The 20,795-nt window shown below is 41.3% G+C and overlaps 1 protein-coding gene across 2 annotated transcripts; it reads left to right on the forward strand.

Moving 5' to 3' along the window:
- The first annotated feature begins 5,624 nt into the window (after nucleotides 1–5,624).
- On the forward strand, nucleotides 5,625–19,380 carry LOC109901032 (pre-mRNA-splicing factor ATP-dependent RNA helicase DHX15). Of its 2 annotated transcripts, none has more exons than XM_031837598.1 (14): nucleotides 5,625–5,714; nucleotides 7,788–8,142; nucleotides 8,827–9,020; nucleotides 9,622–9,781; nucleotides 10,805–11,023; nucleotides 11,202–11,369; nucleotides 11,651–11,737; nucleotides 14,430–14,579; nucleotides 14,880–14,988; nucleotides 15,233–15,424; nucleotides 17,116–17,238; nucleotides 18,012–18,202; nucleotides 18,329–18,498; nucleotides 18,693–19,200. In XM_031837598.1, exons 2-14 carry the CDS (start codon nucleotides 7,924–7,926, stop codon nucleotides 18,808–18,810), a joined length of 2,100 nt encoding a protein of 699 aa, XP_031693458.1. In that variant the 5' UTR covers nucleotides 5,625–5,714; nucleotides 7,788–7,923; the 3' UTR covers nucleotides 18,811–19,200. The 2 variants fall into 2 exon arrangements, with proteins under 2 accessions (XP_031693458.1, XP_020352604.1); XM_020497015.2 differs by lacking the exon at nucleotides 5,625–5,714 and adding an exon at nucleotides 6,467–6,647 and having other exon boundaries at nucleotides 18,693–19,380.
- Nucleotides 19,381–20,795: the final 1,415 nt, after the last annotated feature.

A 20,795-nucleotide genomic window follows, 5' to 3' on the forward strand; every position in this document is an offset into this window, starting at 1 on the left:
ACAATTCAATACAAAACGCACATGGGGAACACAAGTATATATCAAATCAAAGCAGATGTTATTGTGAGTGGAGTGAAATGCTTTTGTTTCTAGCTCCAACAGTGCAGTAATATATAACAAGTAATATCTAACAATTTCTCAAAAATACACACAAATCGGAAAAAAATCTTAAACAGTTATCATTTTATATATATATATACACTACCGGTCAAAAGTTTTAGAACACCTATTCATTCAAGGGTTTTTCTTTATTTGTACTATTTTCTACACTGAAGACATCAACACTATGAAATAACACATATGAAATCAAGTAGTATCAAAAACAAAAGCAAATCAAAATATATTTTAAAAATCACTTTGCCTTGATGATAGCTTTGCACACACTCTTGGCATTCTCTCAACCAGCTTCATGAGGTATTCCCCTGGAATGCATTTCAATTAACAGGTGTGCCTTGTTAAAAGTTCATTTGTGGAATTTCTTTCCTTCTTAATGCGTTTGATCCAATCAGTTGTGTTGTGACATGGTAGGGGTGGTATACAGAAGATAGCCCTATTTGGTAAAAGACCAAATCCATATTATAGCAAGAACAGCTCAAATAAGAAAAAATAAAAGACATCCATTACTTTAAGACACGAAGGTCTGCCAATCCGGAAAATTTCAAGAACTTTTAAAGTTTCTTCAAGTGCAGCCACAAAAACCATCAAGCGCTATGATGAAACTGCCTCTCATGAGGACCACCACAGGAAAGGAAGACCCAGAGTTACCTCTGCAGCAGAAGATAAGTTCATTAGTGTTAACTGCACCTCAGATTGCAGCCCAAATGAATGCTTCACAGAGTTCAAGTAACAGACACAACTCAACATCAACTATTCAGAGGAGACTGCATGAATCAAGCCTTTATGGTCGAATTGCTGCAAAGAAACCACTGATAAAGGACACAAATAATAAGGAGAGACTTTCTTGGGCCAAGAAACAATGGACATTAAACTGGTGGAAATCTGTTCTTTAATCTGATGAGTCAAAATTTGAGATTTTTGCTTCCAACCGCCGTGTCTTTGTGAGACGCAGAGTAAGTGAACGGATGACCACCACATGTGTGGTTCCAACCGTGAAGCATGGAGCTGCATTCTGCAGTGATTCGCCATCCCATTTGGTTTGCGGTTATCATTTGTTTCATTATCATTTGTTTTTCAACAGGACAATGACCCAACACACCTCCAGACTGTGTAAGGGCTATTTGACCAAGAACAAGAATGATGGAGTGCTGCATCAGATGACCTGACCTCCACAATAAATCGACTTCAACCGAATTGAGATGGTTTGGGATGAGTTGGACCATAGAGTGAAGGAAAAGCAGCCAACAAGTGCTCAGCATATGTGGGAACTCCTTCAAGACTGTTGGAAAAGCATTTCTCATTAAGCTAGTTGAGAGAATGCCAAGAGTGTGCAAAGCTGTCATCAAGGCAAAGGGTGAATACTTTGAAGAATCTAAAAAAAAAAAAAAAACTTTTTTGTTTACTACGTTATTTTATAGTTTTGTTGTCTTCACTATTATTCTAAATATTGAAAATAGTAAAAAAATAAATTTAAACCCTTGAATGAATAGGTGTGTCCAAACTTTTAACTGGAACTGTATTTCTAACAATATCAGACTAGTATTAGACATACTTGACTACTCAGACCTAATAACCAAGGATAGTTTCATATCATTTATAGATTTTTCTAAAGCTTTTGACACAGTGGAGCATCCGTTCCTCTTCCATTCCCTTGAGAAATTTGGCGTTGATGATGTTTTCTGTAAGGCTATTGACTCTCTATACGAATGGTAACAGCTCTATTAAACTGACACATGGCACTTCACCTAGATTTGAGTTAAAGAGAGGAATTAGGCAAGGTTGTCCTATCTCACCGTATCTGTTTTTATAAATCATCCAACTTCTTACATTCTTTAAATAATAGTCCTGTACAAGGTATTTCCATAGCTGGTAAATAAATTATTATAAGCCAGCTGGCTGACTATTTTCTGAAAGACGCTAATCAGATTCCCATATCGAGCAATGTGATAGACCAGATGCTTTGGAACAGGATTCTATGTCTTAACATTAATACATGTGAACTCATGGCTGTCAAAGATTGTGTGACACCCTCATGTTATGGTATTCCAGTGAAAGAAGAACTTACATATTTTGGCTAAGGACTATGGTTTGCAACTGCACATGGAGACAAAGATTGTACTTTTTGGAGAAATGTCCTCTGATCTGATGAAACAAAAATAGAACTGTTTGGCCATAATGACCATTGTTAGGTTTGAAGGAAAAAGGGGGAGGCTTGCAAGCCGAAGAACACCATCCCAGCCGTGATGCACCGGGGCGGGGCATCATCATGTTGTGGGGGTGCTTACAGCAAGAGGGACTGGTGCACATCACAAAATAGATGGCATCATGAGGAGGACAATTATGTGGATATATTGAAGCAACATCTCAAGACATCAGTCAGGAAGTTAAAGCTTAGTTGCAAATGAGTCTTCCAAATGGACAATGACGCCAAGCATACTTCCAAAGTTGTGGCAAAATGGCTTAAGGACAACAACATTAAGGTATTGAAGTGGCCATCACAAAGCCCTGACCTCAATCCTATAGAAATGTGTGGGCAGAACTGAAAAATCTTGTGCGAGCAAGGAGACATACAAACCTGACTCAGTTACACCAGCTGTGTCAGGAGGAATGGGAGGAGGAAAATTCACCCAACTTATTGTGGGAAGCTTGTGGAAGGCTACCTGAAACGTTTGACCCAAGTTCAACAATTTAAAGGCAATGCTACCAAATACTAATTGAGTGCATGTAAACTTCTGAGCCACTGCGAATGCGATGAAAGAAATAAAAGCTGAAATAAATCATTCTCTCTACTATTATTCTTGACATTTCACATTCTTAAAATAAAGTGGTGATCCTAACTGACCTAAGACAGGGATTTTTTACTACGATTAAATGTCAGGAATTGTGAAAAACTGAGTTAAAATGTATTTGGCTGGTGTATGTAAGGTGTATGTAAACTTCCGACTTCAACTGTTCCTACTTATTAACAAAATTAAGGAAGTTTCTTTAAAAAGTATTAATACATATTATCCTGCCAACCACTATATGAAGTGATTAAAAAAAAAAAAATACCACCCAGAAACATGTTTTTTGGCATTGTATTCATGTTAGGAATCTGTGGCAGGATATCAATAGATTTATAACTGATTTATAACACATTTATAAATATTTTACACTATTATGGAGAGATGTACTGCTTGGATTCTTTACTTATGATAGAAATACGTTTAAACAATTTTATGTAATTAATTTCATTATTCTTTTGGCCAAATGTCATATACAAACAAAACATCACATTTTCTTACCTTGCAAAAAGAAATTGAACTATATGTTAAGACAGCTGGAAGAAGGTTCAGTGAATGGGGAGGTGAAGCGTGAGGTAATACAGTAGGGGGGGTGCGAGTGCTTCTCAAATGTATTGTTTTATGCATTCTCCACACTCGTCCTCACAAGAAAGTACTCAAGAGAACGTGGTCGGAGAACACACTCGGAGCATGAGAGTGTGGAGCACGGTATAATGCACATTGATGAATACCCAATGTGTCCCCATTGCTTATAGAGCTTGCCAGTTTGTTCTAAAATCCGGAAATGAAACCTCTGGTTCGTTCAGCCAGAGATTTGTGTATAATGAGGAGATGCCCTAACAATGGGAGTCAATGGGCTCGTTTTAGTGGTATAGCAACCGACCATTGTCCCAAAGGCGGGAAAGGCAGGTAACAAGTTTAATACGTTTTTTGTCACAACCCAGCTCGTGGGAAGTGACAAAGAGCTCTTATAGGATCAGGGCACAAATAATAATGTAATAATAATCAATCATTTAGCTCCTTATTTAACCATCTTACATATAAAACCTTATTTGTTCATCGAAAATTGTGAATAACTCATCACAGGTTAATGAGAAGGGTGTGCTTGAAAGGATGCACATAACTCTGCAATGTTGGGTTGTATTGGAGAGAGTCTCAGTCTTAAATCATTTTTCCACACATAGTCTCTGCCTGTATTTATTTTTCATGCTAGTGAGGGCCGAGAATACACTCTCACATAGGTACATGGTTGCAAAGGGTCTTAACAGCTCAGTTTGCCAAGGCAAGATAATCTGAGTGCAGCCCAATCCAGAAATCTGGCAGTGGCTTCTGATTAAATTCAATTTTCACAGAACCGCTTGATGCAATTTCTATGAGGCTTTCTTGTTCCGATATCGGTAAGCAGACTCGAGGCAGGGCATGAATGGGATAACGAATCCAGTTGTTTGTGTCATCCGTTTTGGGAAAGTACCTGCATAATTGCTCACCCAACTCACTCAGGTGCTTCACTATATCACATTTGACATTTTCCGTAAGCTTCAATTAATTTGCACACAAAAAAATCATACAATGATGGAAAGACCTGTGTGTTGTTGTTGTTAATGCAGACAGAAAAGAGCTCTAACTTCTTAATCATAGCCTGAATTTTGTCCCGCACATTGAATATAGTTGCGGAGAGTCCCTGTAATCCTAGTTTCAGATCATCCTGGAAAGAAAAAACATCACCCAGATAGACCAGTCGTGTGGGAAATTCGTCATCATACAAGTGGCCAGACATGTGAAAATGATGGTCAGGAAAGAAAACTTTAAGCTCGTCTCTCAATTAAAAAACGTGTCAATACTTTGACCCTTGACAACCAGCTCTCTTCTGTATGTTGTAAAAGCGTCACATGGTCACTGCCCATATCATTGCATAGTGCAGAAAATACACGAAAGTTCAGGGGCTTTGCTTTAACAAAGTTAAAGTGTATTTGTATTTTTCTAATAGGCCTTAATGTGATCTACAATTTCTTGTCACAAAGAATATTCAATATCCTGAAAATAAGTAGCCTAGTCCCAGAGACAGAACGTAAGATCCCGATAATGTAGCCTATTTTCCCAGTGAACACTACCAAATCACTGTTGCCAACTCCTCGGTAAGGAAAGTAGCCATTGGCTGTCCTAAAAGTCGCTATAAGTAGCTGGATGACGCCGTCACCTAATTTGCATAATTGACAATGTGCATGTAATTGTGATGGACACTGTAGGAGAAAGGAATAACGTGGGAGAGACAAAAAGTGAGTAAAAAACACCCTAAATATGTTTAGAACTACAAATGAACTTTCTTCTGTCAATTCTTGTGTTTTTTTTATGACCGGCAAAAGTGACCCAAAAGAGACACTGGCGGACTTCGTTTTTTATTTTATTTTTTAATTTGGTTTGGTGTTTAACCTTATGATCCACTCAGGAGCCTGCAACAAGTCACAGTAAAACATTAACATTTTAAACCATAATATTTTTTACATTTTTTGTATACAATCTACATCAACAATCTAAAAATGGAACAAAAAGAGACATTAGAAAAAACTCAATGGCAATGTGAGAAAATTATGGTAACTAGTCTGGCCCTAATTCAGGATCATTAAAATGTTTATGTAAACCAGGGTGGCATTAGCCAGCGGCGGCTTCCCGCATTGCGTGATTCATTTGCAGTGTGGAAGAGGAGGGATGAACATCTCCTGCTCTGACTGCATCTGGGAGGGACTGCTGCGCGAGGACTGGGCCACCTGTGAGTGCTTTGGGACCCACGGCAGCACCCGCTGCTCGTTGAGAAGAGTAAGAACGATACGTGCTTTCACGTCCGAGTCTCCAAAAGTCTCCAATAACACCAGAAAAAGTCGCTAGATTTGTCGCTAGTCGCTTTTTTGAAAATGTGTGGGGCCTGAATACTCGCTAAATATAGCGACTAGTCGCTAAGTTGGCAACACTGTAAATAGAAAGACACCAAATATACTGATAACTTCCGCTATTCAACTGTGCTGAAACATATGAGTCTGACCGTGTAACAACTGTTATGGCGCAATGATACAGAGGATGGAGGCAGTGAGCGACACACTGAGCGACATACTATTTTACCGAAGATGTTTTATAACTAAACCAAGATAGACCATCGCCCCTCGTTTCCAATGGGGAAAAAATTACCAATAGTGGGCTAGCACGAGCTAGCGAGATCCTATTGGCGTGTTCTAATATAATCTGCATATTTCCGTTCGGGAACGCCTATTCTGTGAAGTGTGCAAGAACTCAATTCGCCTTTGCGCACCTTCTAAACAACGCGATTTTTAAAAACGTTTGCAAAGGGCAAAGTCTACAATAATTAGTCCACTATGTTCATAACATATTCTAGTTTTGTGAACAGAAAACTGTATTGAGATCACATGTTTCGTCGATAAGAAAATTTGCAGAATGTCTGCCAAAATCCATCTCCTCCCACTGCCCAAAGCGAATGCTTCACATTTATTATCCAGTGAAACATCTGTCTCATTGTCCTAGTCTGTGGTTTTACCCTCTGCCCGACCACAACCAGCGAGCTAAAACAAACAGCTTCCGGGTTACCCGAATTTGCTTCCTCGCGCGGAACACTAGCTTGCTGGTTGTAAGGAAACTAGCTAAATATACGCTGTTATTTTAAATCTCTTTATTCATCATGTCTAAAAGACACCGTTTAGATTTAGGCGACGACTACTCCAATAAAAAGAGATCTGATGGGTAAGCTTCTCGTTTCATGCAGCTACTGTCTTTCGGGTAGCAAGTTGTTGCTAGCGAACGGCTAGATTGTTTTGTTTAGCTAGGTACCAACCGGCAAATATTGCGTCTTACTAGTTATCATTTATAAACTGGATACTTTGTAGAGATGATACACGATTAGCTACATATCCGCGAGTTTCCTGTGTTATTCAGCCTGTGACGCTCGTGTAGTCATGTTGACAAGGCACGTGTTGATGTTCTGAGGCCTAGCGCTAACGTTACACAGAGTAAACTGGCTAGCCATAATGTTAACTCAATTCCACGTTGTCTTTACATCAAAGGAGTTGGGTGGACTGGAGCTCCGACGTCACATACAATGGAGTTTTTATTTAAAAAACTACGGCACTCAAAAAATAGCCCGCAATTATGCGACACATTGTCGTTTTCTGTGACATCGGAGCTCCAGTCCGCCCACGCCTTCGCTCAATTCTGTTTATGTACAGGAGCTGGGTGGCAGGTAACCGAACGGTTGCCAGTTCTAATCACTGAGCTGACAAGGTGAACAATCTGCCGTTCTGCCTTTGAGCAAGGCAGTTAATCACCCACAAACAGGTGCCCAATGTAGCAGCCCCATGCACTTCTCTGATTCAGAGGGGTTGAGTTTTGGTTGGGCCTTGTGGGCAATTGACGATAAATGTAATCCTTTAATCATGGAGTTGGGGTTTATTTGGCAATTAATTGGCCAAGCTATTTCTCAAGTTCAGGAACTAGCCTCTCAGCTGAAAGATAGCCAAATAACAAACACTTGCGTATTGTAATATTGCATCCAATTAGCATTAGCACATAATCTGATTTTATCTACATACAATCGTAATTTGGGGACCAGTTTGCATATTTGGATTCCACGAATGGGTCATATGTAAAAATAAAAAATAAATCCTGCTGTAGAATGGTCAATTAATAATATAAATACACTGATTATTGAGTAATAATTCTTATTGACATAACCCCATATAAGAATATATAACTGAATTTGTTTTTGTCATTGAGTTTTTATTAACACACTGCACATTTTGTAAATGTCCCACTACATTAAAGTGCACTCTATTTCAAGTAATATACTATCGTGGGTTGACTTATGTATATTATTCTATTTTTCAGGAAAGACCGAGATCGTGACAGGGACCGTGACGAGCGCTCTAAAGACAGGGACAGGGAGAGGGACAGGGACCGCGACAGAGATCGGGACAGGGACCGAGATAGGGACGTGAAGCCCTCTGTCGTGCCCCCCAACACCATGATGGCCGTTGGAGGCATGCTTCCTCTCAAGCAGACAGCCATGCAGCAGCAGATCAACCCGTTCACAAACCTGCCCCACACACCACGCTACTATGAGATCTTGAAGAAGAGGCTGCAGCTGCCTGTGTGGGAGTACAAGGAGCGCTTCAACGACATCCTGGCACGCCACCAGAGCTTTGTGCTTGTCGGAGAGACGGGCTCCGGGAAAACCACACAGGTGCAGTTCTGTTCAATAGTCCTTAAACAGGGATTGACATTAAGGTCTAAACGGCTCTTCCCATTGGGCAAGTCAGGAGTACTTTTTTTTGGTTGGCCCGAAAGATTATGATCACTTATTTTCACCTACCCACGGGAGGAACCAGAAAGACCAAACTACTAGATTTCTTTGCATTTTGGTTATCTGTAAATAAATAAATAAAAACTCTCCCCTGCCCAATGGGGCAACTCAGGTCACTTGCACCGGGAAATGGGGAAACCCTTAATGTTAATCTCTGGCTTAAATTCTTCTGTTTCTCTACATTGCAGAGGTGCTTCGTTTGCATTTTTGCATTGGTGAATCTTCACTCTTGTAACAGAAGAAGCAGTTTGGATTGACTTTTAGTTTGATCTCCCGTTCCCTCTGTGTTTGTGTTTCTGATGGAATCAGATGGGTGATATTGCTTACTGTACGCTTTTCACCCCCCTCCCCACACATGCCATTGAAGGCCAAGTGGTTACATCACTGTGTTGTTTACACCTACTCTGTTCCCTCAGATTTGCAAACACAGAAGAGGTAGTGTTTAAGGGCCATTTGTAATTTGGCATTCCAGTCAATTCTCTCCCTCACCTCCAAACCAATGCACATTGAAATATGTTTGTTTCAGTTAGACACATCCATAACATGCACTCCCTTTTCCCTCAGATCCCCCAATGGTGTGTGGACATGGTGAAGGGCTTGGGTGGCCCCAAGAAGGCGGTGGCCTGTACCCAACCCAGAAGGGTGGCAGCCATGAGCGTGGCCCAAAGGGTGGCCGACGAGATGGATGTCATGCTGGGCCAGGAGGTGGGCTACTCTATACGATTTGAGGACTGCAGCTCCGCCAAGACCATACTGAAGTAAGCAACTTCTTGTCTGGATAGTAGAGGCTACATCAGGGTTATTCAATTCCAGGCCTAAACACTTCTGGTTTTCATTCTTGCATACTACCAGGATCGTTAATTATTAGGGCGCGCACGTAGCAAAGCGCTGCAAAATGTTATGCAACGAAATTAGAAAATGAGCATTTGTTATTGGATAAGTTCAGATGGTACCTCTATTTCACTCAGTTTTTAAGAGTTTTCTTCTGTTTTGTGCCTACTAAACACAACATAGGTAAAACCAAAAAAACAAAGCATTTTGGCCCTTCAGAACTGTCATTTGAATACCCCCAGAATACAGAATTTGGAGTCATAGCCTGTTAATTCAATTTGACACACACATCTTCAGTCAAAATACGTTGGACATGCTTTAATAATGAATAAGAATTAAGTTATTTTAGGCAACTGTGGTCAACAAGTATTTGGTATAGTGTTGCAGCTGCACACTAAAAGAGAGCAAAGGTTGTTTATATTTATTCGTTTTGAAGAGGCGTAAAATCAATGAACACATTTTGGTGTTCAAGCCATCACTCAGTCAGCATCTGCTATGTTTTAAACCGTGTGTCCTTTCCCCTTTAAGGTATATGACAGACGGTATGTTGCTTCGGGAAGCCATGAACGACCCCTTGCTGGAGCGGTATGGCGTGATCATCCTGGATGAGGCCCACGAGAGAACGCTGGCCACGGACATCCTAATGGGAGTATTGAAGGAGGTGGTCCGACAGAGGTCAGACCTCAAGGTACAGCTTCCGAGTCCAGGGGGGAATCTCAAGTCTTTCCTCGATTCCTCATGTCCTTGATTTGGATATTCTCCTTTGTGTTTTGAGAAAGAGGCGAGGAATCAAGGAAAGACAAATGAGGGTTGGTATCTCTTTTTTTCCATTATTTTTTTTTTCATTTAGTCCATTCTGGAGATAAATTTGATTCATTAGTTTAATGTAAATTAGCTTGTTTTTGGATGAAGTTAAAATGGCATTGACCATAACTGAATGAGTCGCATGAAGAAAGAAAATCACATATGAATTGTACATTTTGTTTTACCGTTGAAATTATTTTAAAGTCCCAAAACAACTCCTGGCTTAGCCCATTCCCCATGCCTCTACAAAAGGCCAAAAGTGCCACTGAACACCCCAATTGGCACGTGGTTTTCTGTTGCTTATTAGAACATTTTGATTTCTGTCTTGGTGTGTTTCCTGACAGGTTCTGCATTTGGTTAGTTTGTCGCCCATGAGACACTAGACACCGAAGCCTATTTCACTTCTGCAAACTCCCCAGAATGACTCTAAGATACTGTAACTCAATAAATATGTTAATTAAGACATTTTTGCAGAGGATGTTTGAGCGGCGCAATTTTATGTGTAAGTTGTTTGTGCAGTATTTGGGCAAATGGTCATTGTCAAATCAAAACCCAACCTTAATTTATCCGTTGTGACGCACTGATTATCCAAACTGTTTTAGACAACACAAGAATAACTGTTTCTGACTCATATCGATGCCACATAGGCTGTTTTCAAAGGGATTTCTTTGCTTTTTAAAGGCAGTCGCTCTTTAGGGGTTATGTTTTTGGATTGCTTTTGACTTACCTTGGTCCCAATGTAATTTAGCCTAGTTATTTGCTCGCCCATTCTAGATCCCTATTCAAACGTAGATGTTTCCCTCTTTGGCTCCCATAGTCAGGCTTTCACTATTGTACACTAAAAGTGGCATTGCAACAAACCTTAACAACCACAAAGCATTAGCAGGAATATGTTCTTTGCCCACAGGTGATTGTGATGAGTGCCACATTAGACGCCGGGAAGTTCCAAGTGTACTTTGACAGCTGTCCGCTGCTGACCATTCCCGGACGCACACACCCCGTGGAGATCTTCTACACCCCTGAGCCGGAGCGGGACTACCTGGAAGCCGCCATCCGCACGGTCGTTCAGATCCACATGTGTGAGGAAGAGGAGGGGGACTGTCTGCTGTTCCTCACCGGACAAGAGGTATACTTCCACCCCTTCTCAAATGCAGTCAAGATGGTTCAATTCAGTGTTGAAGAGTGATACTGACAACACCAAGGTTGTCGCCTGAATATAAGTTGAATTGTTGGGGAGGTTTAACTTTCAGGATACCTGTCTACTGCTCAACGTGAATATTGCCTGACTCTGAACTGTCTTTCAGGAAATTGACGAGGCCTGTAAACGGATCAAACGGGAGATCGACGACTTGGGACCTGAAGTCGGGGACATCAAAGTCATTCCACTATATTCCACACTGCCTCCCCAGCAGCAACAAAGAATCTTTGAGGCCGCACCCCCCAGGAAGCCCAGCGGTGCGATAGGAAGAAAGGTAGACCAGCAGAACACTGCAAAAACAGGGTTGTGTTCAGTAGGAAGAAAACATTTTGGAACTGAGAAGAAATGGGAAGGTACTTCCTGAACTTGTACAATCAGATTAGAATTTTCCATTTCAAAATGTTTTGCTATGGGGTGCCCTACTGTATATACAACCCAGATTTCATACATTGGTGCTTGTTTATCACCAAATATTTCCAATGTCTTATGATGTAAGTATGTATAGAAAGTCCTTGAATTGTCTGCTAGTGCTAACCCCCAATGCCTGTTCCCTAGGTTGTGGTTTCGACAAACATTGCTGAGACATCCCTTACCATCGACGGAGTGGTGTTTGTGATCGATCCCGGTTTTGCCAAGCAAAAGGTAGGCTGCTACTCCTCTCCCTCTATAATGTTTTACCTTACCTTGTCTCGTCATTTCAAACCCAGAGCGAATACCTGGCACTAGTACTACGAACTTGTACTTTTTTCAATAACAGGGACACTTGAACTGTCTGTGGTCCACAATCTGAGCACAATGCAGATAGAAAAGTAATAGTAGTTCATTAACCAGGTTTCCATCCAACCAGTTCAAGCGGATTAATTACCTGACGCATAAAACAACTCATGACAGGCCTCATAGAAACCGAATGTTATCAGTAAAGTTTCGCAATTTCGACAAATCAAAATACGAAAGACAAGATAAGATCTTTTTGTTGTTGTCTGTGAAGTAGATTGTGCGACAATTGTGGTAGAAATGCTTTTATGTGCAAATATTGATATAAAAACCATCATACTTTTGGCCATGAAGTGTATATGGACACCCCTTTAAATTAATGGATTCATCTATTTCAGCCACACCCGTGTATAAAATCGAGCACACAGTCATGCAAATCCCATAGACAAACATTGGCAGTAGAATGGCCCGTAACTGAAGAGCTCACTGTCTTTCAACGTGGCACAGTAATAAGATGCCACCTTTCCAACAAGTCAGTCCTGCTAGAGCTGCCCCGGTCAACTGTAAGTGCTGTTATTTATTATGAAGTGGAAAAGTCTAGGAACAATGGCTCAGCCTCTAAGTTTTAGGCCACACACACTGCCGAGGGCTGTAAGTGTGTAAAAATGGTCTGTTCTTGGTTGCAACACTTACTACCGACTTCCAAACTGCCGCTGGAAGCAATGTCAACATAAGAACTGTTTGTCGTGAGCTTCATTAAATGGGTTTCCATGGCCGAGCAGCCGCACACAAGCCTAAAATAACCATGCGCTATGCCAAGTGTTGGCTGGAGTGGTGTAAAGCTCGCCGCCATTGGACTCTGTAGCAGTGGAAACGAGTTCTCTGTAGTGATGAAACATGAAATTGCGGTCCGATGGACAAATCTTGGTTTGGCCGATGCCAGGAGAACGCTACCTGCCCGACTGCATAGTGCCAGCTGTAGAGTTTGGTGGAGGAGGAATAATGGTTCGGGCTAGGCCCCTTATTTCCAGTGAAGGGAAATATTAACGCTACAGCATGCAATGACATTCTAGACGATTCTGTTCTTCCATCTTTGTGGCAACAGTTTGGTGATAGCCCTTTCCTGTTTCCACAACAATGCCCAGTGTACAAAGCGAGGTACATACAGAAATGGTTTGTCGATCGAGGGAGGGAGAACTTGACTGGCCTGCACAGAGCCCCGAACTCAACCCCATTGGACACCTTTGGGATGAATTGGAACGCCGACTGCGAGCCAGGCCTAATCGACCAACATCAGTGCCTCACCTCACTAATGCTCTTGTGGCTGAATGGAAGCAAGTCCCCGCAGCAATGTTCCAACATCTAGTGGAAAGCCTTCCCAGAAGTGTGGAAGCTGTTATAGCAGCAAAGGGGGGGACCAACTCCATATCAATGCCCATGATTTTGGAATGAGATTGTGCCAATGTAGTTTCTAAGTGAACTTAGTCATGTGATATGTTTTGTTGTACTACCACCACGACTCGAAAAAGCATGCAGAGTTTATAGGCAGATGGAATAAGTTACGATGAACTTTATAGCTTATGTCTTTACTTGGTGGTTAAGTGCACTGATGAGCTTCATGCACATTTCCACTAAATATCGAGGGTAGGCGATCATTTGAATGATGCTGGTGACATGATGACCGGTTTGCTTGGCTGCCAATTATCAATTAAAAATGATCTGGCTTTTATCATATAACCTACCCTGTCCACTTTATCAGCAAACTGTCTGTAGAGCATGCGCCAAAAACATATTGGGCAAGTTTGCTATATTATTGCAACAGTGTTTGGGTCAAAATCATCGGTGGAGTTGAAAATGCAATGGAAACCCATTTAACTTTAATTATTTAATTCGGTACATGGGGAATTTAACCGCAAAATTATTTTTTATGTTCACTACACACAGCCATTTATCCTCAACAAGTCAGTTTGGCAGAAACGCCCCTCTGGTGGGAAAATGTGCTTATCTGTCGCCAATTGTATGAAACCTAGCGACAATACATTTTTTGAGAACATACATTTGTTCCCTTATTCCCTTTTTTTTTTACCTGGGATTTGAACCAGAAACCCTCCCGTTACTCATTCACCTCGCTGCCGTTGTAGACTAACACTGGGTGCCCCTTCGCCCCATATCCAAATCCCTCCAACTGTACCTACAGATGAACAAGTGATTATCTTCAATCATTTGTGTATTCATTGATTTTCACCTGTACATCTGTGGTACAGTTTAAGTAATGCATGTATGATTTAAGATTATCTCTAGAAGTGCTGTCCATGACATTCACTGTGGACTTAACTGTTAAGTTCATGTTTTAAGTATCCCTATATTTCTGTTATTACGGCGCTATCACTCTGTTAGTACGCCTGCACAGTAGTCTCACTGGAGATGGACCTGACTTGAGTGTGATGGAAACTACCGGTATGTACTGTAGTCATAAGGTGAAGTAAACATTGTTAAACTGGAACCTGGTCGTAGTGTCATTTTGAGTTAACATTAACCAATGTGGAATCAGCATCCAGCATTTTTATTTGTATAAAATAAAGACTTGAGTGAGAATGTTGTCTACACCTGTAACCCACAGGTGTACAATCCTCGTATCAGGGTGGAGTCTCTCCTGGTAACGGCGATCAGCAAAGCCTCGGCGCAGCAGAGGGCGGGCCGTGCCGGCAGGACACGGCCAGGGAAGACTTTCCGCCTCTACACTGAGAAAGCCTACAAGACAGAGATGCAGGTGAACTGTCCTGGATTGTAGAAATGTTGGGGCAAAGGATACGGTCAAATGAAATATTGAATAAATTGTTATCTTATGGATTAATGTTGAGGACAATTAATTTAAGGAAATGTTTATAGTCTAACTTATCTCATGTGGTGCTGGGCATTTTACAGAAGCCTGTTTCGACCAGTACGTTCAGCTCTTGTTAAACACATGATTTGGCAGAATTAGCCGACCTTGTTACACAAACGGATTATATAATACATTAGAATGGCTTCATGTTCTACTGATCTGACTATTTTCCTTTCCACACTACAGGACAACACGTATCCTGAGATTCTCCGGTCCAACTTGGGTTCTGTCGTGTTGCAGTTGAAGAAGCTGGGTATCGATGACCTGGTGCACTTTGACTTCATGGACCCACCAGGTGAGGAGCCAAGGTTTTGCTGCAGTACTTGCCTGTTGGAAGTGCTACTTTAGTTTGAAACTGTTTCATTTGAAACTGACTGGCAGCCCTTTTTCTTGATATACCTCTTGACCAACCATTTTATCATAAAATATAATTTGTTGATCCTTTGACAGACAGAAAAGTAAAAATGACAAAGAGATCAAACATGTTCTATGCTGTACTGATCACTTGCTCTTCTTGCTTCCTCCCTTGCGCTCTCAAGCCCCGGAGACCCTGATGCGGGCGCTGGAGCTGCTCAACTACCTGGCGGCACTCAACGACGACGGCGACCTGACAGAGCTGGGCTCCATGATGGCAGAGTTCCCGTTGGACCCACAGCTGGCCAAGATGGTGATCGCCAGCTGCGAGTTCAACTGCTCCAACGAGATCCTCTCCATCACCGCCATGCTGTCAGGTAATGGCCCAGGGCCGGGATGGCTGGCATCCAAAGTCGCCCAGTGCCCACCCTTGGCACCAGTTGGCACCCTCTCAACCCTGTGGGTTCCAATTTAATGCAAGATGGAGATCTCTAAATTGAGCGTCTCCTCAGTGCTTTGTTAATGCTATTTGTTAATTCCTGGAAGAGTTAATTAATATTTTGGAAAAGTAAGGAGGTGGCCCACAGTTAAGGGGGTTTGCAGATCTAGTTAGCAAAGATGCTAGAAAGTATTAGATTTATATGGAGGGATCAAGTTAACAATATTTGGTAAGTATTCCTCAAATCAAAATGTGAGAACAAAAAGCCAATTGTGGGAAACTTCCGCTGTAGAGGGCTCCATGGAAAAATACACTTTTTGGTCTACACAAAGTATTTGGATTGCTTACTGGTTAGATACTTGATTGATAATGACAATTAGTAATTTAAGGTGATGGTTGATGGAAAAGTAAACTGAAAGCCAATTGTATTCTGTATCAAATTGAAAAGTTGACCATGTTTCTTCCAGCTGCTTGAAATATGGGAGTGTTTATCCTCAGTGCAATTGGGCAGGGCAGGCATCTCAATATAGTGCTCTCAGATAGGTCTAAAACATTGCCTCTGCATTTGTTTAGTGGTTTGTCTATGGCTGCTTTAATGGTGTCTCTTGATGTATTATTGGCCCAAATGCAGTACAAGATACCATGGCAAGCAATGTTTTTTTATCGTCAAGATGTTGTAATGGTCTTACTCGTCAAATGTATTTCTCATCAAGACCTGATCTTTATTTTTGTTTTAAGTGAGGTTTACACATTTTAAAGGATTATTTGTTATCTGCATGTGGGTGGTTGATTTTAGGTTATATTTAAGCTTTCTTGGCCAGTTTTGGTTTTACTACCGGGGGGGTGGGGGGAACCATTTGCGTTCAATATGGCAAGATAGAGTTCTGATTTTATCATATAGAATGTTCAGTGTTTGGACTATTCACAATATTTCAAATTGGCATTCCCCTCGTGTTTTACTCGTACACATTTGTGATTTGGTTGTGGTCAATTCAATATCAACTCAGGAGATTCATAGAAATTCCAGTTCAGTACAAAGGCCATACATTTTTTGTTTCCTGAAATTCATGTTGAAGTTGGTCTGCGACTGTAAAATGACTACATTGAATGTCAAATATGAATTTAAACATGTATGAGTAAAGCAAAATTAGGCTTACCAGCGGAACATGAAAGTAATGATCGGTGGTGTTGCAAAAACTCCCAATTTGGACATATTGATGTTCTTTCATACAAAGCCGTATGTCAGTAGTGACATCGTATAAGGACATCTATTTCCCTTTTATAACGTCAAGGCCATTGACTTGAATGTGAAATGGACTTGGATTCTCTTGAATGTTATACATATATACACTGTTCTCAAGTTCAATGCTCTCTTTTAACGCTCTGCAGGTGTGTGAAACCTCTTTGTTTTGCAGATGTGGTTAGGTGTTGACTCCCTTGACAAGCTAGTAGCCAGTCATCATGCAGTCGGAAGAGCCCCCCCTCATAAACACACCACTTGGTCCTGCCCTGCCCACCTATGCTCTCTGTCAAGTTTTCTAGCTACAATAGGCCTTGTTCCTCTGTTCTGTGAATGCTTGACTCATCCCTATGGGCGTCTGTGTTGGGGCCCATACCAACCTTGTCTAGTCCCGCAGTGTTTCGTCCGCCCCACCGAGGCTAAGAAGGCGGCGGACGAGTCCAAGATGCGGTTCGCCCACATCGATGGAGACCACCTGACACTCCTCAACGTCTACCACGCCTTCAAACAAAGTAAACATGGCCACCACAAACATCTTACTTTGATAGGGTAAAATGAATTAAAGGGACAGATTAGACTCAAATCAACGTTAATCAGATGTTTCAGACCTCAAAAGTGAGTCCACATCCTATGCCATCAGTTGTGTAGACCAACCTTTAATTAATGACAGACTAAAGATAAGCATCACAAATCTGGAATTAACATGGGATATTTGGATCTATAAATTGATAGACTGATACATGGGCTGTGTCTGAAATCTGTCTTGCTTACTTCTTACTAAAACAACATACTGTGTACTTAGTTGTACTACATACTATTTAGAATGTACTGTTTAGTAAAAAACAAATGCAGTAAGCAACAAATGTCCTGAGTATTTGCGTTGATTCCCGCAATTTGTTCATTTGGGTACAGTGTGTCCCCTTATCTCATCAGCTGTTGTCAAACACACGTGAGTGAGTCTGGAAAGATGATTCTCTTCCTCAAAAGTGTTTAGCAAATTCTACTAGAAGAGAAGCCGAAATGAGTATAACAAACATCCTGCATTTAAAGCATACTTGAATTTTTTTACATTTACTATAAAACTTTATTTTCGCATACCTAATATGCTTACTATGTAGAATGCAAGTATGGTTAATCGGACTTGGCTATGGACTTATCTCAACAGAAGATTAACCTTTGAAGACTGATTTCTAAGTTTAATGTCCCTTTAAGTAACTTACTTTGAAACATGATGCTTATTTGACTTGCCATTGCCTGTAGGTTGATCTTTGTTGTCGTTTCTCAGACCACGAGTCTACACAGTGGTGCTACGACAACTTTGTGAACTACCGTTCGCTGATGTCGGCGGACAACGTGCGCTCGCAGCTGTCCCGGATCATGGACCGCTTCAACCTGCCCCGGCGCAGCACCGAATTCACCAGCAGAGACTACTACATCAACATCCGCCGAGCGCTAGTCACAGGCTTTTTCATGCAGGTCAGTCGGTGCACAGCAGGGCATGTTCCATTTCAATTAACTTCGAATTGAAATGGAATTAAGTGAACAAATACGATTTATCTCGCATTGTGTGCATTTTCTTAAATGTTTTTTTTGTTTGCTTAGGTGGCTCATTTGGAGCGCACTGGCCATTATCTCACAGTCAAGGACAACCAGGTGGTCCAGCTACACCCCTCTACCGTCCTGGACCACAAGCCAGAGTGGGTGCTCTACAATGAGTTTGTCCTCACAACCAAGAACTACATTCGCACCTGCTCGGATATCAAACCGGAATGGTACGTTTGTGGTCGTGAAGTATAACTCAGAAATGTCCACACAAATAAAACGATTAGCGAATACACTGTAAATAACAAGGGTTTTGATAAGCGTCAACATCTCTTATGACTTATTCGTAGTTTACAGGTAATGCTTTTATTGGATATTTTGATTATATTCTACGACTTTGCTTTAATTGATTTCGTCTCCCCAGGCTGGTGAAGGTTGCTCCTCAGTACTACGAAATGGGCAACTTCCCACAGTGTGAAGCCAAGAGGCAGTTGGAGCGAATCGTTGCCAAACTCCAGACCAAGGAGTATTCCCAGTACTGATTAACAGCGACTGGAGAGAGGAAGACATCCTTGAAAGAGCTTGGCACAATTCATACTTTAAAAGTTGTATCCTATCTTCAATCTTAATGTTTCTCTCGATTCAAGATATGATTTTTATAACTTTTTTGTTTGTGGTTTTTCTGTCCATTCAATAGCAACGTGTATAACTGTAAGCATTTATGAAATTGATCTCAATGGTGAATATTAGGCTATTCTGATTAGAGATTTTCGAAAAGGAATTAAATTAACATGTTAAGCATGAGCATTCATGTGGATATTGTTATGTTCCTCTAGGAAATTGTGAACCCTGAGAAAGTGTACTTGCCTAGGTTGTCCTTGTTTCTTCAATAAAGGAGCTTCGACTTGAATAAAACCATGAATCTCATGAAAGCTCATGGTCTTTGATTGTCTACTGGTACGGGATTTACTACTAAAAAACATGTTATGGGTCTAATCCTAGAAGTACATAGAATCCCTATTCATTTAGTGACCTGTGGGTCAAGTAGGCCCATGAAGATTTGTCAAAACTTTGATCATGTGTTTATACCACATTAAAAGGTAATACAACTACTTATGTTTTCATCTGATTGTCTGATCTCCTGTTGACTACCGGGGCGGCATATTTCAGTATTCAAACGGTGCACCTGCAATTTGAATGGAAAGCGACGTCTGTTAAACTAAAACGTGTCATGACGTTCAGAGATTGTCATTAGGCACACTACACATATAGCCTGAATTGATGCATCCAGTGCTGTTTGTGCGCTTCTCTGTCTGGGCCACATATCTCCACCTTTAACATTTTAGTGTTCTTGTCGAACCACGATGCAATTTGGAGAGTATACTGCACATGTTGAAGTCAATTTGCTCATGTTCATGCAGCTGACATGCGGTAATGTTAAATAATGGTGCAATTGCCAACAGTGCTAGGCTTGTTTAACTGGTATGGCGTACCCCCACAATTTATTTTGTCAGGACACCGAACCATACCATCTTACTTTCACCCCTGAGTATACCTTACATTTGCATTGCTGAACTTATCAATGACCTTTGAGTCCCAAGCTCGTACATTGATAAAAATGGAAAACAATTGATAAATGTCATGACAACGATGTTCCAGCTTCGGCATGTTTACTTAGTTTAGTCTGCATGTTATACATAACTATGGATGCACACAAGGGACATTGTACTACATCTTCCCCTCTTATGAACAAGAAGTCAACATTCCTAACATTGAAAAATAACTTCAATGCAATTTGAGAACAAGTATTCTTTAACAATGCAACTTCACATCCAGAAACTATATGAAAGCATGAAATTAGTCTGAACTCTTGGATAGGCTCTCTTTTTGCTGGGTATAGGTCCCCCCAACAGTATATTCTATTCACGTAATATAGTATTTTTGGGCGGATCTAAGGATTCTCTCTCCACCCCCCTCTTTGTGTGTTGTCTGTGGCTGGATCTGGAAGTGCTCTGAGGTCTTGTTCCTCTGAGCCTGTGTCCACCACATTGAAGCATGGTGCATCTGCATTCCGCTGTACTGTTGCTGATGTCTTTGATGTTGTAATCCACACACGTTGACCTTCTCACAGCCCGGTGTCTGATTAAAGTGTACAGTTTGTGTTTGTTTCAGCTGTTTGTCCCTCAGGGAATGCCTTCCTGTTAGGCCATTGGGGATTGAGCTGAGCTGGCGAGACAGGCAATGGGGAACACAGCCTCTTGCCCATAAGGAGCTCGACAGGCAACGGCCCATGATGCAGTGGTGTGACCGTGTTCGCTAACAGCCCTGTACGGATCCTTGTTTTTTTCAACAGTCCCTTGACTGTTTTCACAGCCCTCTCAAACTCACAGTTGCTTTGTGCGTGGTATTGGTTATTGGTCACGTGTGAAGTCCTGTTGTGCTGAAAAAGCAGAAAAGGAGCTTGTGGAGACCTGGGAAGCATTATCTTTAACCAGGACCTCAGTGACCACTGGCAAAAATGTACTGT

This window comes from Oncorhynchus kisutch, linkage group LG12 (genome assembly GCF_002021735.2).
Source record: "Oncorhynchus kisutch isolate 150728-3 linkage group LG12, Okis_V2, whole genome shotgun sequence".
Taxonomy (NCBI): domain Eukaryota; kingdom Metazoa; phylum Chordata; class Actinopteri; order Salmoniformes; family Salmonidae; genus Oncorhynchus; species Oncorhynchus kisutch.